This window comes from Diabrotica virgifera, chromosome 5 (genome assembly GCF_917563875.1).
Source record: "Diabrotica virgifera virgifera chromosome 5, PGI_DIABVI_V3a".
Classification (NCBI taxonomy): Eukaryota; Metazoa; Arthropoda; class Insecta; order Coleoptera; family Chrysomelidae; genus Diabrotica; species Diabrotica virgifera.
In genome coordinates, this window is record NC_065447.1 from 238,383,699 (window position 1) to 238,406,322 (window position 22,624).

The 22,624-nt window shown below is 33.8% G+C and overlaps 1 protein-coding gene across 3 annotated transcripts in view; it reads left to right on the forward strand.

Moving 5' to 3' along the window:
• Positions 1–22,624, forward strand: part of LOC114329587 (WD repeat-containing protein 47) — a 313,869-nt gene that overhangs the window by 62,286 nt on the left and 228,959 nt on the right. For all 3 annotated transcript variants that reach the window (XM_028278747.2, XM_028278744.2, XM_028278745.2), the window contains exons 3-4: positions 12,784–13,071; positions 21,925–22,416. In XM_028278747.2, the coding sequence (XP_028134548.2) occupies positions 12,784–13,071; positions 21,925–22,416 (780 nt within the window). The remainder of the gene's footprint in view (positions 1–12,783; positions 13,072–21,924; positions 22,417–22,624) is intronic.

The window sequence follows — 22,624 nt, forward strand, 5'->3', positions numbered from 1 at the left end:
CTTTTGCATGTATTTAACTTACTTTATCTTAATCTGACGATTTCGAGTTTTTCTAAGGATAGATTTTTTTTCGCCCCCCCCCTTTACGAACTCACCTGCATTAAAACCCAATATATGGTAGAGGTACATTTTCAGGGTACAAGGTTTTTTCCCATGTAATAATCTGACGCGCTCGAGTAACTGCAAAAATCCCAGCGAATGACTCATGCTCTCCAATAGAGCAATAAGCATAAAAAATGTAGAAGACGTTTCGGTTAGTGGCATGGGTACAAGGGGACGTTCGGGGCGTACTGGCCCTAAGGCCGTGTACACATGCAGGCGCTTAACGCCGCGTTTTACCTGATAAACAAGCGCTTGCATGTGTACGATAGCATTTGTTCCTTGGTAACTTGAAACGCAGCGTTAGGGTTTATTGGTAAAACGCAGCGTTATGTGCCTGCATGGGTACGAACCGTTAGATGTCCAGATTAGGGTCTGTATTATCTTATATTATAATTTTATTTTCTGGAGTTGGCATTTGTTTTCTTTTTTTATTATGGAACTATTATCTGTTTTGCGTGTCTTCTTGTTTTAAATATTATATGTACTGTCCTGGACTAATCTTGATTTTTTATTTCTCTAGCCAATTTTCCAGTAAATTGGAATATTTTTGGAGTCATCCAGTGGCTCCTGCGCGATTATGGTTCGCAATATAATCCGCGCACGTTCTCTAAAAGATAAAGAAATTTCATTCGTACGCTACCTTATGATAATACTGCTTTTGTGTCAAGAGTTTCTTTTTTACCTAAATCTCTTCAGAAATCCAATTTTCTGGTGTGTCCATTCTTTCCAGTACTTCCTGTTCGTTATATTTTCTGTCCATGGTATTCGGAGAATTCCTCTATAAGTATATCCACATTTTGAAGGCTGAGAGTGTTTTAAGTAATTGCCCTGTCATGGTCCATGCTTTCACCCCAGATAGTAGAAATGGTAGTGAAATGTTTCAGCCGGTGAATATGTTCTTTATCTTAATAATGCTTCTTCTCATTTTATCCTCATCAATAAAAACCTTCCTATTGTTTTTGATATCGTTGGGGCTCCATTGATTTTGAAATCGTTACTGTATCAGTTATTTGCAAATATGCTAACGAGTGTACTTACTTTACTGTTAAACCAAATTTCACTTTTGAGAATTGTGTACTAGTTCATAACCAGCTTCTAAGTAAATAGTTGCTCTATTAAAATCCAGTTTCACTACACATTACTTAGTATAAAATAAAAAAGAGAAAATTTAAATGGCTTAGGTGTGTATGTTTGTTTAATTAATAGCAGCAACTATTTATTTGGAATTAGAATTAGGCATTCCAAGAATAACTAGGTGATCGTCTTTCAAGCGAAATTGTATTACAGTCTTATCTACGTTAAGCTATACAAAGAAATGTATAAAAAGTTTATTGTTTACTTGGTTTATGTGATATAAAAGTAGTTCAATCGTTAGAGATTTGATCTCTATAAACGAGATGAACAAGCTGAATTCTGCTAAGAATGTGAATTTTGGGATAAAAAACAAACAAAACTCCTACTTCCGGGCTTCCCCCTAAACCCCCTCTTGTAAGGTAGGGAAAACAAAACATCGATTTATCAACAATCTGTACGAATAATAATAAACATGTTTTAAACACGATCTGTAGCTGAGATAATCTTGAACAAAATTGTTTATTACCACAATGGTCTAAAATGTTTTCAAGCAATATTCGTATGACGTTAGAAAAACATATGTGCCACTGTATCACTAGAACTAGCCATAAATTATAAACTCGTAAGAGGTAAATTAAAACACCTAATTATAAAAATTTATTATGATATTATAATTAAACGTTTCCTCATTTTTAACATACCGACCGGTAGACAAACCGCATTTTAATGAAGGAAGTACTTAGGATGGTGCAATTTTGAACATGTGATGACTTTTACCACGTTAGAAAGTGCAAAATTGGAGAAAGGACATTATCTTCATTCACTTTCGGAGAAAAATAATATAATTATAAGAAAGAAAATTTGGGTGTGACAAACTTTTGAGATGTGTTCGATTCGAGCGGAATTTTAATCAAAGATTTACAGGTGACAGTTGGGTCATAAAAGCACAAATTAACGATAATTACATTGATTTCAAATTAGTTGGTGCATGGCACAAAAGATTAATGATTATTGAAGATTAAATATACCAAAGGTTGTGTAATTAATCAAAATTTGTTAAAGTAATATAAATTCAAAATTAGACCAATGAGAACTAATTCGGGCATAACATATTTTGGAAAAGCTCGCCAATATTGGCAGTTACCTATTATTCGTTATGGCTAGGCTACAACTCTGGGCAAGTCTTGACTGACTATACGAATTTTTTACTTACTTGCTTAAAAAGAGGTCCTCATTACAAATCTACAGGGTTCCGGGAGGTGCCGCGGTCGGAAAATTGTTTAAACAATTTTTTTAAACAAATTAAAAAAAATCAGTATTTTCACTTTGGACAAATTTTGTTTAGATTCTTTGGGTCATTCTGAGCAAAAAAAGTCTCTTGTAATTTTTCTCTAAAATTGATAGTTGTCGAGTTATATACGATTTTAAAATTTGAAAAACGCGAAAATGGCCATTTTCAAGACTTAATAACTTGGTTAAAAATTATTATTATGAAAGTCAAGAGGTGACTAAATCAAAGTTTAAAGCCCCCTACATGATCCTGAAGAAATTTGTGTCATTAATTTATTACTAAGCTGTTATTTTTAATTATTAAAAATGAGCGCTATGCACGTATTAGGCGGCCGTCAATTATGAGTGCGAAAGAGATACACCATTCCGGCAGTCCAATGGTGAATCTTACTCTCGTACTCACATTGACGGCCGCCTCAATACGCTCTTACCGTTCTAGTTAATAATTAAAAATAACAGCTTAGTAATAAATTAATGACACAAATTTCTTCAGGATCATTGGGGGGGGGGGGTTAGCTTTAAACTTTGATTTGGTCACTTTCTGACTTTCATAATAATAATTATTATCCAAGTTATTAAGCCTTGAAAATTGCCATTTTCGCGTTTTTCAAATTTTAAATCGCATATAACTCGACAACTATCAATTTTAGAGAAAAACCACCACAGAAATCATTTTAGACTTTTTTGCTCAGAATGACTCAAAGAATCTAAAAAAAAATTGCCCGAAGTGAAAATATCGCACCCTGAGATGACAAGTGTCGTATCTTCGAAAACCAAGTTACGAGATAATCGAATTTTAAAGATTGCCACGGTTCCAGTAATTTCAATATCAGGTATAAGATTACCATACATTTTTTAAATACTTATTGTATCAATTTTGTACCTTCAAAACAATTCTTTTAAGCAAATGAATTACTTCTTTATCCTGTAAATAATTTTTCCACCTACCTCTACCGAAAGTATACTTTTCCGGACCTGATTGTAGGGAGCAAAGTCGTACTTTTCCTCCCTAGGGAGGAAAAGTAAAAGTGACGTCATGGTATTTCATTCATGAAATATAAAACTAATTGACGCCCTGTACAATATCTATTTTCAATTACGTAAGTATCTATACATTTTAACGTTTATTTAAAAACACCCTGTATTTTGCAGAATGATAAAAAACAGTAAATTGTTATTCTGATTTAACAATTTTTACATTAATAATTTGACTTATATTTGACAGTTGACAGTTATATTGTACCTTCTTGTTAGTTTTAGTTCTAATAAATTTTATTGGTTAGTTACATAAATAAATTAAGTAAAAATGAAAAAATTACTTGCTATTTGAGGAAGGTGGAAAAACCATATGTATAACATGGGAGTAAAGTGCCTTTTCCTCCCTTGAATGATTACTTCATTCTCGGGAGGAAAAGTATCACTTTCCTCCCTTGTTATACAAATAGCTATTAAAAAATTCTGGGATGGAACATACAACAGTTTAACATTAGAAAATGAAAGCACCACAGTATAAAATAGTTTTATATTTACCAAAAATTTAACAAAAGTTATGATAATTTGTAAATGAACTACAAAAACACATAACATATCAAATAATGTTTACACTGGATTGAACAAAACTTCTTCTTCTTCTTCTTGTGGATCGATAACAAAATTATTTTGCTTATTATTGCTTACCAATGATTCATGGAAGTGTGCATGAGACTTAGGTATATGATTTTTCCACCTACCTCTACCGAAAGTATACTTTTCCGGACCTGATTGTAGGGAGCAAAGTTGTACTTTCCTCCGAAAAGTAAAAGTGACGTCATGGTATTTCATTCATGAAATATAACTAATTGACGCCCTGTACAATATCTATTTTCTATTACGTAAGTATCTGTACATTTTAACGTTTATTTATAAAACACCCTGTATTTTGCAAAATGGTAAAAAACAGTAAATTGTTATTTTGATTTAACAATGTTTACATTAATAATTTGACTTATATTTGACAGTTGACAGTTATATTGTACCTACTTGTTAGTTTTAGTTTTAATAAATTTTGTTGGTTATTTACATAAATAAATTAAGTAAAAATGAAAAAATTACTTGTTATTTGAGGAAGGTGGAAAAACCATATGTATAACATGGGAGTAAAGTACCTTTTCCTCCCTTGAATGTTTACTGCCCTCCGCTACGCGTCGGGCAGTAAACTTCATTCTCGGGAGGAAAAGTAGCACTTTCCTCCCTTGTTATACAAATAGCTATTGTTTAAGCAACCACATTAAATCATTTTTTTTCAATTGAAATTCCAGGTTGGGTTGCGTACATTGGATCTAATGTTGAAGTACTAATTTTTTTTCTTCGGCTAGTAACTGTCTTCATCTGTATTTTAGAAAATTCTTTCTGCTTCCATGATGTTTTATAAAATATTACATTTGGTTGGCTTTTTTCCATCATTAGCACATTCATTTTTAACCACTCCACTTTGTCCTTCTCTGTGTTAAGAGAAAAGTTAAATTCTCCGGCTAATTTCTTAAAATTATAAAAATCAGTGAAGTTAGTTCCTTCACAACATAAGGATCTCGAGTTTTTTTGGCTGCACTCACTATTGGGACCGTGCAAGTTCGGCAAAGCGACCTCTATTTCTACGCTCTGTACTTTTATTCGCACTTTAAATTATATTGGCCAATTATATTAGTCCTGGTTGCTGGATAATTGTCAAGACCATAGTCCAAAAAAATAATAAGAAGAAAAAATAAGATGCAGGTTATGTTTAGCAAACGTAAACAATTGTATGTAGTAAATAAAATCAGTTATTAAAATGCAGTACTGCAAGCAAAATACAATTAATTAAATTTACCTTTATATAATAATTGCATATCATATCAATATTGTGGAGCAATATATAATTTTTCTGCGTCAATGACAGAAGGTATGAAATATACGTCAATTTGACAATTTCAATTGACAATATGAATTATTTAAGATAGTTGCAATATTTCTCCGCGACTCGCGCACGGTCGTTTCTCGTTTCCCTTTCCAAGTACTTGCACACCGCGAATACCAGCAAATTGTGAAGGTGTCTAAATAGGTGAACTTTTAAGACTTCTTTTACACTGACGTTCAATGCAGGGATGCATTGAATTCAGTGTGTGACCAACTGTCAGATATTTGTGAGTTGTGATCTCTAGGGATTTACTATATTGTAGAACATAATTGTACATTGTGGCAAGAAATTAATTTTTGTTTTGAGCCGAGCAGTTATCTGAAAAAAAAATTAAGTGTTTTACCTTTTTATCAACATGCTCCTGGATATAACGATAAACGCAACTTGCTATCTCTATCGCTCCTTTTTTCCACGATTTTCATCCCATATGTAACAGAATGCCGCTTTGGAAACATTCTCAAAAATTGTAAAGTTTTAGGTATTTAAACGGCGTTTGTAGAAAAAGCTGGACACGTCACCTGATGGTAATGGAATTATAGCTTGCAAATCATATTCACATACTTTGATTTCTTCTGCCAGTTTGGCGCGCTCTACATCCTCGGATCTTTCTTCTCTCGATAACTTTACGCTTTCTCTATGACGTTGATACTCTACATCAGTCATGTCAAAGATACGGCCCGCGGGCCGCATCCGGCCCCCGGGCCATACCAATACGGCCCGCGATCGCAATGTGTCACAGAAAGAAGAATCATGTTTTTTAGAGCTTTTAGACTTCACTCGATTGCTCTACGGAAGTTTTAAAATGCGTACACTACACTACATTTATAAGTCATTTCAAAGGCAGCGCGTGCCTAGACAAGCGAGAGAGATAGACAGTAACACCATCTCTTAGCGGAAACACCCTATTATTTTTGTTGAGAACAATAGAATCTTCCATGCGCTTCGAGTCTAGACTAGAACCTTCCTTATCGATATAAAAGAAGTGCGTCGACGTGTCACGTGAGTCAGTTGCGAAGTAGTGGTTGAGAAGGTATTGTACATTTGTTTGTGTCGTGCGTGTGCGATATCCATAATTGTGTCGAGTTCCATATTTGTTACGATTTCGGCATAATGTCACAAAAACGTAAAGTTGATAGTGAACGTAGAGTTTTTCAGTCTAAATGGGAAAATGCATATTTTTTCATAGAATGGAAAGGTAAACCACTGTGTTTGATTTGCAATCAAACAGTTGCTGTTTGTAAGGAGTTTAACTTGAAGAGACACTATGATACGAATCATAAATCAAAATTCGATTGTTACACTGAAAAAATAAGAATGGACAGATTGTCATCTTTAAAATCTAAACTTCAAGGTCAACAATCGATGTTTACTAAAGCTAATACTGAGAGCGAAGATGCCCTGAAATCAAGTTTTATTATTGCATTAGAAATCGCGAAGAGATCAAAACCTTTCACTGATGGTGATTTTATTAAAGACTGTATGTTGAAAGTTGCCGATGTTTCATTTCCATTTCAAAAGTCAATAATTCAAAATATTTCGCTGTCAAGAAACACTGTTGCTTCAAGAATAAATGATTTATCTCAAAATTTGGTTCTTCAACTGAAGGAGAAAATTAAGGAATTTACAAACTTTTCACTGGCTGTTGATGAGAGCACTGATACTGTTGATACAGCTCAACTTGCTGTTTTTATACGAGGTATTAACAGTAACTTTGAAATAACTGAAGAACTATTAAAGTGCGTTCCATTGACAGGTACTACAACAGCAAATGATATTTATTCTGCATTGGAGCATTTGATGGCAGAATATGGACTCGATTGGAATATACTTAGCAGCACAACTACGGATGGCGCTCCTGCCATGGTTGGCCAACATTCGGGCGTTGTAACTAAATTAAAACAGAAAACATCAGGAAATTTTGTGGGATTTCACTGTATAATTCACCAGGAATCATTGGCATCCAAACATTTAAAAATGGACCATGTCATGCAACCTATAATTAAAATAGTAAATTTTATAAGGAGCAGAGGACTAAATCCTTGGATTTGATGATCAAATACTTTAATGGGGTGCCAAGAATCGTCAAGAAATTCAATAGTTCAAAAAACGATCGTTGAGATTATATTTTCAGAATGCTGGGGGTATGTGCACCAAACTTCCGAATTTCAGACAGGCTGTGCTTCTTTCTAGTTACGATATTATGGTTATCATTGAAACATGGCTTACTTCTAAAATCTTAGATGCTGAATTGGGTTTGGGTGACTTTAATGTGTTTAGGCATGATAGAGACACTCAAACTAGTTCGAAGACTCGTGGTGGTGGTGTCCTTATTGCCATCCATAAGCGTCTTCGTTCAATGATGGTTAAGCCCATCGATTCCTCTGTGGAACATGTGTTTGCACAGGTAATGTGTTCTACTAAAAAGTTAATCATTGGTGCTGTGTACTTTCCTCCGCGGTCATCTGGGTCATTATATGAGGAGCATTCCACCTGTATGTTGGACTTAGCAGATAGATTCAGTGACTGTGAGTTTTGTATTTGTGGTGACTACAACCTACCTGAGGCATCCTGGTATAATCTCAATGATGGTGTAACAGTTGAGTGTCCGCAACACTATTCAGCAAATATTATTTGTACTTGCTACAATTTTCTTAATATGTCACAAGTAAATACTTTGCCTAACCTTAATGATACATTTTTAGATCTAGTTTTCTGTACGCAGAGGGATGCAGTTGTGTCGATTTCTACTGATATTCTATTGAATACTTCTCAGCATCATTCAGCTTATACTATATTGTTACCAGCAGCTAATTTAAATTTGTTTCTTAAATATGATGTCTTTTATCATGATTTTAAAAAATGTAATTATCAGGTTTTAAATGAACATTTAGCATCAATTCCTTGGAATGAGGTATTAGATGTATCAGATATTAATTGCTGCATAGATAATTTTTACCATGTTTTATATGACGCCATCAGTATGTTTGTTCCTGTCAATCGGTTTAAATCATTGAACTTTCCTGTTTGGTTCTCACGAGAATTGATTGAACTTGTCATACAGAAAAAAATAGCTCACCGGAATTTTAAAGCATCAGGCAACTCATATGAGGAATTTTCAGTGCTAAGGGAAAGATGTAAATCATTACAAGCAGTATGTTATAAAAACTATTTAGAGAATATTCAAGCAAATCTTTCAAGCAATCCCCGCTCTTTTTGGAGATATGTTAATGCTACACGTGGGTCTAACACTTATCCTAATGTGATGTCTAATGAAGGTGGGGATGTAATAGCTCAGTGTGGTGAGGAGATAGTCAATATATTTGCCAATTATTTTTCGGGTACATATAATGATAGTGAGTATAATTTACCTAACTTTGAATTAGACTACAGTGTTGATATCCAAACTCTGGAATTTAGTCTGACTGATGTTTTTGAGGGAATTATGAGTTTAAAAACTACATATTCTTCAGGGCCTGATGGTATACCTGCAGCACTTATTAAGAACTGTGTGTTTTCCCTTTGTAACCCTTTACAACAAATTTTTAATTTATCATTATCATCATCTATATTTCCACATTATTGGAAAAATAGTTTTCTTACACCTATCCATAAATCTGGCAATCGCGAGTGTGTAAATAATTATAGAGGTATAACTATTCAATCAGCAATCCCAAAACTTCTAGATAAATTGGTATCGATGGGTCTTACCTGGGCTTGCCGAAACATAATTATTGATGAGCAACATGGTTTTTCTAACGGAAAGTCAACTGTAACAAACCTTGTCAACTACCAACAATACTTGTTGGGTGCATTTGAGAATAAGATTCAGGTCGACAGCATTTATACTGATTTCTCAAAGGCATTTGACAGGGTTAATCATAACCTGTTGGTTCATAAACTTCGTGCATCTGGCTTTGGTGAACCCATTGTTAATTGGATTAAAAACTTTTTGATGGGTCGTACACAACAAGTTCGTATCAACAATTATGTTTCTAAAGAATTCCATTGTTGTTCTGGTGTCCCACAAGGGTCTCATTGTGGTCCCTTGCTCTTTAACTTGTTCGTTAACGATATTGGTAAGGCTATCAAAAACTCACACTTTCTACTATTTGCTGATGATCTTAAGTTATTTCGTTACATACAGGATATATCAGATAAAGATCTCCTGCAAGATGATGTTAATAATATATGTTTATGGTCGAAACAAAATGGTTTAAGCCTAAACCCGACTAAATGTTCTTGTATTTCATTTGGTCGTATAAATAATCTAACAGCTAATAGATATGTTCTTAATGATGTACTCTTGAATTCAGTTACTGAGATTAAAGATTTGGGTGTATTATTGGATTGTGCATTGACATTTAGAAGCCATTATCTTAAAATTAAGGAAACAGGATTTCGCAATCTTGGGTTTATTTATCGCAACAGTCATGATCTCTCACCTACTGTATTCAAATTACTGTACTGCTCTCTAGTGCGCTCAGGACTTGAATACTGCTCTGTTGTTTGGTCTCCATTTCATCAAGTCTACATTGATGGATTGGAGAGCGTTCAGCGGAAGTTTCTAAGATCTTTGGCTTATAAAGCACATACTAATATAAGAAATACTGAAAATTTTGTCATAGATTATTCTGGAATAATGTCTCAATTTAACATTGCTACACTGAAGAACCGCAGGTTGAGAGCTGATATGTTGTTTTTATTTAAACTTCTAAACAATGATATTAATTGTCCCTCGTTGTTGGATAATGTGTACTTCAATACAATTCATAGAACTCGACACACTGCACTCTTTCATATTCCTTTTCATAGAACTGAGTATTCTCGTCATTTTCCCTTGTCGAGAATGCTCAGTTTTTGCAATGACATGAAACTTGATCCATTCTGTCTAGGCATTAATGACTTCAAGAGGCAAATTGAGAATTTAATGAGTTAAATATGTGATATTTTTCATTTTCTAACTGTGATTTGATATATGTACTGTGTTATTTTACAAATTTTATTGGTTAATTGTCTTATATTCATTGTTTTTTATACATGATCATACTTATTCTATTTTTTTTTGTTTTTGTATTTTGTAAATGGTTCTACCGTAGAAATAAATAAATAAATAAATAAATAAATCACCGACAGTTCAGGCAGTTTTTACAAGATTTGGACGAAAAGTTTTCTGATGTCCCTTATTTCACCGAAGTTCGTTGGCTCAGTCGAGGAGTAGTTTTAGAAAGATTTTTTGCATTACGTGACCCTATTCAAGCTTTCATGTTAGAAAAAGGCAACCCAATTGATTATGACAATGACTGGTGGGTTGATTGTGCCTTTTTGGTAGATATGAATAAACACTTGACTGATCTGAATGTAAAGTTACAGGGTAAAAATCTGATTGTCACTCAAATGTACTCATGTATTCAAGCCTTTGAAACAAAGTTGAGGCTGTGGGAAAATCAGGTAAAAAATCAAACTTTGGATCATTTCCCTCATTTAAAATCATTTGGCACAGTGGATCAAAAAAAATTGGATCAATATTCTCAACTTCTGCAAAATCTTATCACGGAATTCAACAATCGTTTTGAAGACTTCCACAAAATGAATGAAATGGAATTCCCAATTTTCAACAATCCATTCAATTTTGAAGCTTCACAGGCACCAGTTCATTTGCAAATGGAGTTGATAGATCTTCAATCGGACAGTATTTTGAAAGAAAAATTTAAAGAGGTTAACGCACTTACATTTTATACACAATATTTCAAGAGTTTGGATAACTACCCGGAATTAAAAAAGCATGCAGCACGCATTCTGTGCATGTTTGGTAGCACCTATTTATGTGAGCAGATGTTTTCCGTCATGAAAATAAATAAGAACAAACATCGCACAAGACTTACAAATGAACATCTCCAATCAATTCTTAAAATAAATACAACGAATATGATACCTGACATCAATGAGCTTGTCAAAAACAAGAGAAGTCAGGTATCTGGATCCTCGAGCTCAAAATAATTACCCTCTTTTATAACTTTGATATGATTTTTAACAACCGTATATTATAAGTATACTATTAAATAAAATGTTATAATAATTCAGTACATTTTTTTTTATTTGAATCTGGCCCGCCGACACATTCTGAATTTAATATATGGCCCTCTGCAAAATTGAGTTTGACACCCCTGCTCTACATCTCTATCCTTCTTTTCAAGTTCGGTACAATTGAAATACTGATGGCAAGTTGCACACTGGTCCTTGCGAGGCACGAAAAATCCAATATTAAACTGGGGGTTAAATATGTGTCTATATTTACTTTCTTTCAAAACAGTATCTTTATGGTCTTCCTGACATTTCTTCAGATACAGACGATACATTTCTGCCAGTGTTAACTGTCCATCGATGTACTTCCTTCGCGTTTGAGCACGAAGATAGTGAGACTCCACTACTGGAAAGGAATCAATATGCTGTCTGGCATACTCTACAGCATCTGGAGGTAATGTGCCATGGTTCTTGTATTTCCCACGTTCTTCATCACAAATAATGCCGGTTTCATCAACTTTCTTCCATGCGGTGTAGACATACCTCTCACTGGTCCCAAACGTATTAAGAAAAAAGGTTTTGCACATTTCTACATCATTATCATTTATCGGCAGCACATACTTATAATTATTGCACCTAATCTGTTTGCTGTGGTGAGATGGAGGTTTCTTCGATGTGTTAACCACTTCGAGGTCTTAACCATGTTCTTCACGTAGCAGTGCAGTTTGTCTCTTACTGAAGATACTAGCCGCTTCTTTCACTTTTTTTTACATGTTACACGTGTATGATCTATTTTCGAGTTCTTCAATTTCATGTTTGACTAGATGTTGACTCTCGTAAATTACTTCGAATTTATTTTTGTATATACATACTTTTATTAAGGTTTTCGTTGTTTTTTGTTGGTCGTCGTTGCTCCATCGAAACTAATATGTTTCTGTCATCCAAGTCTTCTTTTTTAGCTTTGAGCTGTCTTTTCAACTTGTAAGTATATGCATACTTTATGCTTTGGGATTTGATTTAATGGACAGTATCATTATCATTACAATTTTTTTTTATTTCTATAGTTGTTTTTATTCTATCTTGATTAGTGATTGTATCATGGTGACGGTGACGTCCAAAAATGTTTGTATTGGGAAAGTTCCCATGGATTGGCTGTGATAAAAATATCTATAGAAACTTCCTAATTGGTATAATATGATCAATAAAACATTAAAATCTTACAAATCTAAAAGGATTACAATGGTTCAGAACGTTTTCGTTGCCAACTTTTGGCTTCTGAACCAATCTCTAAAGAAAAACCAACCAAGCTCTTACGTATGTTTTCAAACTCCAACCTTAAGTTTTATAATATTGTACTGTTCCAGGTAATAGCATGGATAACGCCGTAGAAGAAGTAGTTAGTATACTAAACGAATTAGAAAAATACTCAGCATCGAAAGAAGAATACTCGACGATGTGTCTACTACTCACCCTTCCCCGATTATCGGATCATTTACAGTACAAAGACTGGAACCCAAGTAACGCTAGAGTACAGTGTTTCCGAGAGGTCTATCCATTGGTGGCCGAATATCTGCTGGGTGATAAGAAACCCACTGACGGAAATGCTAACTCTAGCGCCCAAAACGACAGACTGATTCAACTCATTATTAAAGGTAAGTCTTCTTCTTGTGTCACTCCTATCGGAGATTGGAAATCATCGAAGCTACCCTGACCGTGTTTACAGCTGACCTAAAAAGTTCATTAGTGGTGCAGTCAAACCACTCTCTCAAATTCCGCAACCGTGACATTCTTCTACGGCCTGGATTCCGTTTTCCTCCTATTTTTCATTCTATTTTGAAGTAATGCGTTTTTATCGTGGTAGCACCGGACACGCGCCAACTCGTAACTCTTAATGATAAACTTTTTTAAATCAAAATGTACACCGGCCAATTCGTAACTTTTCTACTACCTGGCCAACTCGCAACTTTATACTGGTGAATTCGAAACCATTGTTTAATTTTAATACCCAAAGGTTAAAAGGTAAGAAATACATTTGAACAGTAACGGATTAAGCCAACACGGAGCATAATATAGCATATTATTATGTAAGCGAATGGTTCTTAGTTTGCTTAAAAACATGTTGTGTATTACATATATGTACCTATAAAAAAATAACAAAAATTGAAATCTCTTTTGATTGAAACAATATTATATGTGTAGACCAGGGCGGATCTGTAAAAAAACGTCTATTTGTGGATGTGCAAGGTGGCATTCGGATTTTTGCAGATAAAGTTAGGTGACAACTTCAATAATAATAATTGACTTATGCTCCTTCTCAAATATGCCCGGAACATTAATAAAAAAATTAAAATATTTGAAAATTTCGAAAAACAATAATTTTTTTTACATTCTTTGCTTATAACTTTAAAACGATTTATTTTGGAGCAAAGTCGTAGGTAATTAAAATAAAGATAATTGAATTTTTTATGATATACGACTAGTTAAAAATGTCCTCAATTATTACCCTTTCTGCAAAATAGCAATAAATACAAAATAAGGGAGCGAAATAAGCATCTTTTTTTCAGTGTTTTTCAACAACTTTAGTTGCACTTAGAACCTTCGTAATTCGCATAGAAAATCCTTATAACATACTTAAATCGTCCACCAAATTTCATTAAAATCGACCTGATAGATTTTGCATAATAAATTTGCAATCTAAAGTTTTTTAAAAAAAGTTCAAATTTTTTAAAAACTTTCTGAACAGAAAGTAGACCATTTAGAAGTTTGCTAATTTTTCACATATAAAGAGGCTCTCTACCTATCTAATACACTTTAAAGAATTAAAATCGGATTATCTAAGCGGCCTCAGCACTGTTTTAAAGTTATAAACAATTTTTTGGCTTATAAACAAATACAGTGAGGACGTTTGAGTAGGAATAAATTCATTTTCTCGAGAATAGGCGTCTCTGGAGATAAATCCCGAAATAGGTAGATTTTTATTTTTAAATTCTAATTTTTTGGTATACATATACTAGTGACGTCATCCATCTGGGCGTGATGACGTAATCGATGATTTTTTTAAATGAGAATAGGGGCCGTATGATAGCAGGCCGTATGATTCCGTCGGTATAACAGGTTGCCTTGCAACCAGATGCAGAACAGTACCATAAATGTTTTCCACTTTTTAGCACTTTCTTTATTTGAAATTTAAAATTATTTACCACCAATAACTTACACCCACGTGCACTCATTACGAAATCTGTTATCTGTTACAAGAATTTCAGTCATTTTCACAAAATTTATTTGGATTTTCTCTAGTAACTCTTCCAAGAGACAATACATAAATGATGAATACCTTTTACACCACCTTCAAAGAGAGTAATTTTTACAGGTACATACCTGGAATACCGGTATTAAATTATCAATATTACTTAAAAATGAAAGTTACTAATTCACCGGTAGTTAGTGGGTTATCGAAGAATTACCTGCGCGCCAGAGTTACGAGTTGGCCTGTAATTAGGATGGGGGATTAAAATAGTTACGAATTCACCGAGACCCGTAGCACCACATCTCGAAACTTTCAATATTTTTTATGTTGTTTTGTTTGAGAGTCCAGGCCTCTACACCGTATAATAGCGTGTTAAATACGTAGCCTCTTAACATTCTTAAACGTAGAGGGATGCTTCTCTGTTGCAGAAGAATTTTCTCATCTTTATGAAGTTGACCCTGACAATTTCGATACGTCTTTTTATTTCATTGTTTTGGTCTCCAGCCAAGAAAAAGAGTACTACATAAATATTTTCTTTTTAAAAGTTAAGACTTTACTCTTACGCGCGGCAGTGATAAAAATAAAATTCTTAATTGTATGTCAAAAAATGTGCAATAACCACCTCTTAAAACACACCAAATTTCATTTTCATACATCTAATGTAAAGTTTGAAATATAACGGTTCCAGAGCAATAAATAAATCGTCAGTATGTCAGAAAAATTTCAACATCCCGTATCTCGGAATCACTCCTTTATTTACTAACACCCTGTATTTAATAAAAAACTAGTGGTATTTAAAGATTACAACATTGATGTTAGAGATCGTTATTAACATTGCTGTTTTGTACTGGGCACTAATTTCAAACAATTTAATTTTCTAAGTAAAAATGTCAACGTTTTCGAGATCGTTAAAAATAATTATTGAAATGGAGGTCAAGTATTTTTAAATAAAAAAAAAGATTAATTTTGCACTGTAAAACTGGAAACAGATGTACATAAAATGAAGCAAGCAATTACTAACTGTTTGGTTAATGCATTTTGTCATTTGTGCTTTCTAAAGGATTTATGTTGAAAATTATTTATCCTACTTGCTTAAAAATTCATCGACATATGGTTAAATATTTTAAACTATGACGTGGGAATATCACCTTGTTTCGATTATGTCACGAAAAAAGAAATATTGAGTGCCCTTGTATAAAATGTTGAACGTGACACTGTTACCATTTCCTGCTTTTTATTTTTGAGTATTTATGTAGGATGTTGATGGCGAGTGTAACAGAAAAAAATATAAATATTTATATTGATGGCACCAAATTAACTACCGGCGTCAGCTGTGTTGTTTACATACAAAATAGTGAGGATTATATGCATTATAAATTATTATTGAACTCACGTTGTATAATATATACTTATGCTGAACTTGTTTGATTTTTCTGAAGCGACCCCCATTATTCTCCTATTCTTAGTTTTCCACATTTAGAGATTGGTCGGTCTATTGAACCTGGAGACGAGAAAAATATTCGGACGGTTCATCCTGCACTCGTCTAAGGAAGCTTTTCCTGGATTTTTGTAGATTTCGTGGTGGAAGCTCTGTATGGGCATGTCGCTCGTCCACGATTTGTTTAATTTTCTCTATGTGCTGTGCTACATTTCTACCTGATGAGGGATCTGCAAAGCTAACTGCCTTATATAGATTTGAGTGTGGTGTGGGTTTCATGCATCCCTTTACCATCATTTATGTCTCATTTAGAGCAGTATCAACTTGTTTGGTGTATACATATCTGATATCTGTTCCAAACGGGGTAAGCATATTTTGCAGTTGAAGAACACAGTGCCTGTGCCGTTGTTCTTAATATGCCAGGACATGCACCCCATTTACTTCCCGTTAGCTTCCTGGGTATGCTGTTCCTAGTTGTTACTTCCCCTCTCGTTTTTACGCAGTAAGTGTGGGATCGGTATAGAGTTACTCAAAGATATTTAGCTTGGTCTGTGTGTTGAAACGTATTAGTATGTCACGTAATTTGGAGTTTTAGTTTACCTTCCTTTGCGCAAAGGTGGAAAGCACAGAATTGGGTTTTAGAAGGATTGGGGATTGGATGTCAGGGAATTCTGGAGGTAGTACGCAATTATTGTTTTTAAGGCAGTCTCGTTTTATCCTCCAGCATGACGAGAAAACGTCTGTTTTGCAGTAAAGAATCTATGACCCTACCTAAACGGGGGTCATTAGAGTGTCGTACAAATTGTGGAGCAATGCCTTGGGCCTTATTGTGTCATAGGCAAGTCTCTTTTAAAAAAAAATTCTTCGAGGCTCGCTTCAATGTGTTTTGTTAGTGCGGGATATTGACATGTGCCAGATCTGCCAGGTCTGAATCCTCCTTGTTGTAAGATGAAGTGTTTGTCGATTTTTTTTTCTATTCTGACTAGGCTGAGCCTCTCGTATAGTTTGAAAAAGTGACATAAAAGGGAATAGGTTTATAGCTACTGGGATTGTCTAGGTCCTTTCCTAGTTTTAACAAGGCTATTATTTTAGATTTTCTCCATGATTTTGGAATTTGGTTGGCTTAGCAGCACGTGTTATAGATTTTCAAGATCGATTTTTGCTCCTTGGCCTAGATGTTTTATTTGTTCACTGTATACAGGGTGAGTCATGAGGAACTGTACATACTCCTACCTCGTATAGAGGCTCCTATGGGGAATAACAAATGACCATTAAAAAGTGTCTGCTCCCATTGTTTAATAATATACAGGGCGAGTTTCGCATTTTGACAGAAATTTGTATTCGTCATAATTTTTGAACGGTCAGATCGATGTGTTTCTTATTTTGACCAATCGTTACACTATTACCACCTAATCAACTAATATATTCAAACTAGAAAAAAATCAGGTCCGGCTTTAAAAAGATTAGTTCGTTTGGGTCTTAGAAAAAATTTCACCCTGTATACGCTTTTTGAAAACTCTAATATGAATTTTACAAATTAGACAAATAGGCAATTAAAATGGCATATTTATTTTTTTCCGCACACGATTACTTAAATTTTTATAAAAAAATCAAATTTCACTATGAATTAAAAGTTTGGTAAAGTGAACCATAGATTTAAAAAAAATAACTATTATTACAACAATTAATTTTTTTTGCACAAATAAGTAATTTATGTTACCATCCAATCAACTGATTTATTCAAACTAGAGAAAAATCAGGTCCGGATTTAAAAAATTAGTTCGTTTTGGTCTTAGTAAAAATTTCACCCTGTATAAGCTTTTTGAAAACTCTAATATGAAGTTTACAAATAAGACAAATAGGCAATTAAAATGACCTATTTATTTTTTCCCCACACGATTACTTAATTTTTTATTAAAAAATCAAATTTGTCAAAATCGGAATTTTAACCTAAAAATGAAAAAAAAATGAACTCACGGTTTAACTCGTTACAACTCTGTTCCATTTTAATATTTTTTTTTCTGAAATTTTTACAGCACATACCTCTTACCATTGTGAAGACTATGAAAATTGTTGTAGACTTTCAGTCTTCTTCTTGTAAAAGTTGCAAACTTGTAAATCGCAAAAATTAGGTGGAAAAATTTAAAATTTATCAATTTGATCACGTCTATGTTAAACTATAGAGCCCAAAAGAAGTGTTATGGGAAGTTTTAGATCTAGACGTGTTATAGAAAAAAAAATGGTAAAACTTTTAATTTTAAGAAAAACTTTGTTTTTGTTAATTAATTTTTGTAAAAAAGTTAATTTTTTTAAATCTATGCAAAAACTTTGCCAAACTTTTTATGCATAGTCAAATTTGATTTTTTTAAATCCGGGCCTGATTTTTTTCTTGTTTGAATAAATCAGTTGATTGGTGGTAACATAAATTAAATATTTGTTCAAAAAAAATTAATTTTGGTAATAAAAGTTAATTTTGTTAAATCTTGGTTCACTTTACCAAACTTTTAATTCATAATCAAATTTGATTTTTTTATAAAAAATTAAGCAATCGTGTGCGGAAAAAAATAAATATGTTATTTTAATTGCCTATTTGTCTAATTTGTAAAATTCATATTAAAGTTTTCAAAAAGCTTATACAGGGTGAAATTTTTTCTAAGACCCAAACAAACTAATTTTTTTAAAGCCGGACCTGATTTTTTTCTAGTTTGAATAAATTAGTTGATTAGGTGGCAATAGTGTAACGATTGACCAAAATAAGAGACACATCGATCTGACCGTTCAAAAATTATGACGAATACAAATTTCTGTCAAAATGCGAAACTGGCCCTGTATATTATTAAACAATGGGAGCAGACACTTTTTAATGGTCATTTGTTATTCCCCATAGGGGCCTCTATACGAGGTAGGAGTATGTACAGTTCCTCATGACTCACCCTGTATAATATCATTCACACCTGCAGCTTTCCTCTTTTTAAAGCTGTTCATACCGTCGTGAAGTTCTTTTAGTGTAAATTGTCTTCCTAGGCGGTTCTATTCTAATTTGCTATGTATTATGTTTCATGTTCATTTTTTTCAGGGTTTCCATGCACTTTTTTCTTTTTGGCTTGATTCAGCTGTGGGAGTAGGACATCTCCGCAGTTAACTGCTTCTTGACTAAAAGGGTGACCTGCATAGAGGGTTTCGTATGTTCTCATTAGTTCTTTGGACTCTCTGGACATCTCGGGAACATATTGTTGTCTATATCCCCTGGGTGTAACTTTCCTAGAAACATTTTTTTATTATTTCTACAAATTTTTCGTAGTTTTCTGATTTGGGTTCAATGTATACTTTTCACACTTTGCCTTTTTGAAGTTAAATCTCTTTCTGAATGGGATATATGGGACTGAATGTATATTATTTTCCAAACGTTGCACTGAAAGAATGGTGGAAGTTTAGCATCAAGGATTAATGTGAGACCACTTGTTTCCACCTATGCTTTTACTGCGTCTTTATTTGCGTCTGAATTTGCGCAGTCTCAGAGTAAACCGTGACTGCTTGTCTCCCAGGATAAGCTGATTGGGTTGTGATTGGACGTTAGGTGGAACTGTAAATATAAAGGGCTGGTTTGGGGGTTATATACCGAGGGTATTGGGCATCTTCCAATCTCAATGGTTACAATCTCTATACCGTTTATGTTCGTTATTCTCACAGATGAGACTATCGTTTGAGTTTTCGCAATACCGCGCTCCCATGCTTATTTTGGGGTATTTCCGCAATCAGTTTCATACCAAGAGACCAATAGGAAGGCCCTTTAAAAGGTGGCGAGATAGCTGGCAGTCAACATCACAGCTACGAATACAAGCTCAAAATCGGTTAAGAACAGGCCGCGAGGCCTAATATAAGAAGAAGAAGAATAATAATCCATCAGGGCCCTGATTCTAATTCAAATTTCGACTGAAAACAAGTCGCAATCAATATGGCGACGTTGAAATGCGACTGTGCGAGCCTTGCGAATTTTAGTTGAGCTAACGAAATGATGTCATAAAATAGCGACTTATCGAAATTAATAGCGACTCCAAAAAAGTGGTTGATATTTTAATTTCGAGGTCGAAATTATTGTAACACGGACATGAATGAATCGCCAAAAGCGAGGTTAGGTTTAGTTTAGATGTGTTTTGTTTGTTTCTTGCAAGGAAAACTAAAGCAAAAGGGTATTAATATGGCTGGGTTTTATGGAAATTTGTCGGCTTTTGAGGAATTACAAATCATACAATGTTCACAACGTGAATTATCAACTCAATGAAAGATGTAAGGTAATAATCTGGGAAAATTAGTATAAAACAAGGAAAATTATGTACCAGCTATTTTATTGCTGGACATGCTGGAATGAAATCTTAAGATGTCATATATTAGTAATATAGCTATGCAAAGTCCGCAGAAAGTGAGCTATTTGGTTTATAAACAAATTAGCGCTCCGAAATATTTTTTTCAATTATTGCTCTGTAACTCAGAAGATTTTAACGTTAAACCAAAAACACTCACATAAAAATTCACTGTAATTTAATTCTGCACATATATTTTTTTCCGATTTCCTTCGGCGGAAATTTTCCTCGGAAAATTCGGGTTTTCCAAACAAAATCTTTAATTTTCAACTAAAATTTTCGGAAAGTAATTATTTATCAATAATTAAATAACTTGGTGACATAAATCTTTTTTGTTATGAGTGTCTTGAAGATATGAAAATTTGTATGTACAAAGAGGACCGGAATAAAAAGGTAATGGTTCAAAGATTGAAATCCTGTTGTTTATAACTGTCGCAAATGCCGGTCAAATTTGACCGGTTATACCTGGAACCACTCAATTCGATTTTTTTTCTTCGAAGAAGAAACCTTACTCTTTTCAACAGCGTTAACTTAATTTAATTTAATCTGATATTTTCTAAGGGGTTCCATTTGTTTATAAATCGAAAATCATAGTTATTCTGGTGTATCATAATGTTTCTGATTATTATTTCGACCAAAATTTTTTAATTAACATTTTAATTACTTATTGCTAAACTATTGGTTAGATTGTCGCCGGTCTCCTGATATATAATCTACTATAAAAAATCTTTCATGTCACCAATTTATTTAATTATTGATAAATAATTACTTTCCTAAAATTTTAATTAAAAATTGCAGATTTTTTTTTGGGAAAACTCGAATTTTCCGAGTAAAATTTTTGTTGAAGGAAATCGTTAAAAAATAACTTTGTGCAGAACTAAATTGCGGTGAATTTTTATTTGAGTGTTTTTGGTTTAAAGGAAAAATCTTAGGAGTTACAGAGCACTAATTAAAAAAAAGAAGATTTAGGGTGCTAATTTGTTTATAAATAAAAATAACACACTTTCTGCGGACTTGTCATACTCCATATTACTAATATATGCAATCTTAAGATTCGATTTTAGCAATAAAATAGCTGGTAAATAACTTTTCCCAAAATGACATTTTGTCGATAATTTACCCAGACTATCAACAAACCAATAGCCAATAAATCCAATAAACAGGAGGACCAACCCAAATTCTGAGCAGTGTCAAAATGATAACGTTAATATCCCCAGTTGTAACTAATATCGAAATGAATAAGAATCGCTATAAATTGCGACTGTCATGGCGGCGTCGAAATTAAATAGCGACCTCGAAATGAATTAGAATCAGGCCCCAGATGGCAAACATCAAGAGTCATTCGGATATCCAATGACATAATCTCTTTTTTTGCTGATTGCCTAAAAACTAAGACAAAATGAAATTTGATATAATATCATAATTTTCCAGTGTTATTAATGGTATTTTAATTTTCTAGGTATACTCTACGAATCTTGTGTTAATTACTGCCAAGCCAAAGCGACGGGTAGCACCGACTCACAATCACAAGACATGAATTTCAGTAAATTATTAGACGGAAGTGTAGGTTTTAGTGATTCAGATTTAAGTTTACTTTCGTGGTTGCAAAGCGTCCCCTCGGAAACGTTTTCTGTCCCGTTCGAGCAACGTACCCTCAACGTGGACGTCGAGCGGTTGGAAAGACCCAGTTTGGAGACGTCCTGGACTGAGCATATGCTGATAACGCCCATAAAGCCAAAGACCTTTCCGCATTCTGCGATGCCCTTCACGAGGCCGCGATCGGCTGCCGATATTATGTCGAGGTCGCTGATGTTGCCCATGGGAGATGGGTTACAGTTCGCACAAAACAATAATATGTCGACGTCAGCGAGGATGATGGTCTTAAGCACTGGTGATATTGGCTTAAATAGGCCTATGTCGAGGAGTAGTTTCGCTAGCTTTCATTTGACTGGTAAGTTGTTTAGAGATATACAGAAATGTTTAATAAGATTATTACAATTCCTTACTTTTATTGGTAAATCACAGTTGAAAATATGGTTTAATCATTATCCACCGGTACTCTAACCTGTCTGACTTTTCTATTGTGTTTCACAATCTCGCGTTTTTTTTTTCGTATACATACATACTCTTGTAGGGTACTGACTATTCCTTAGAGTTTT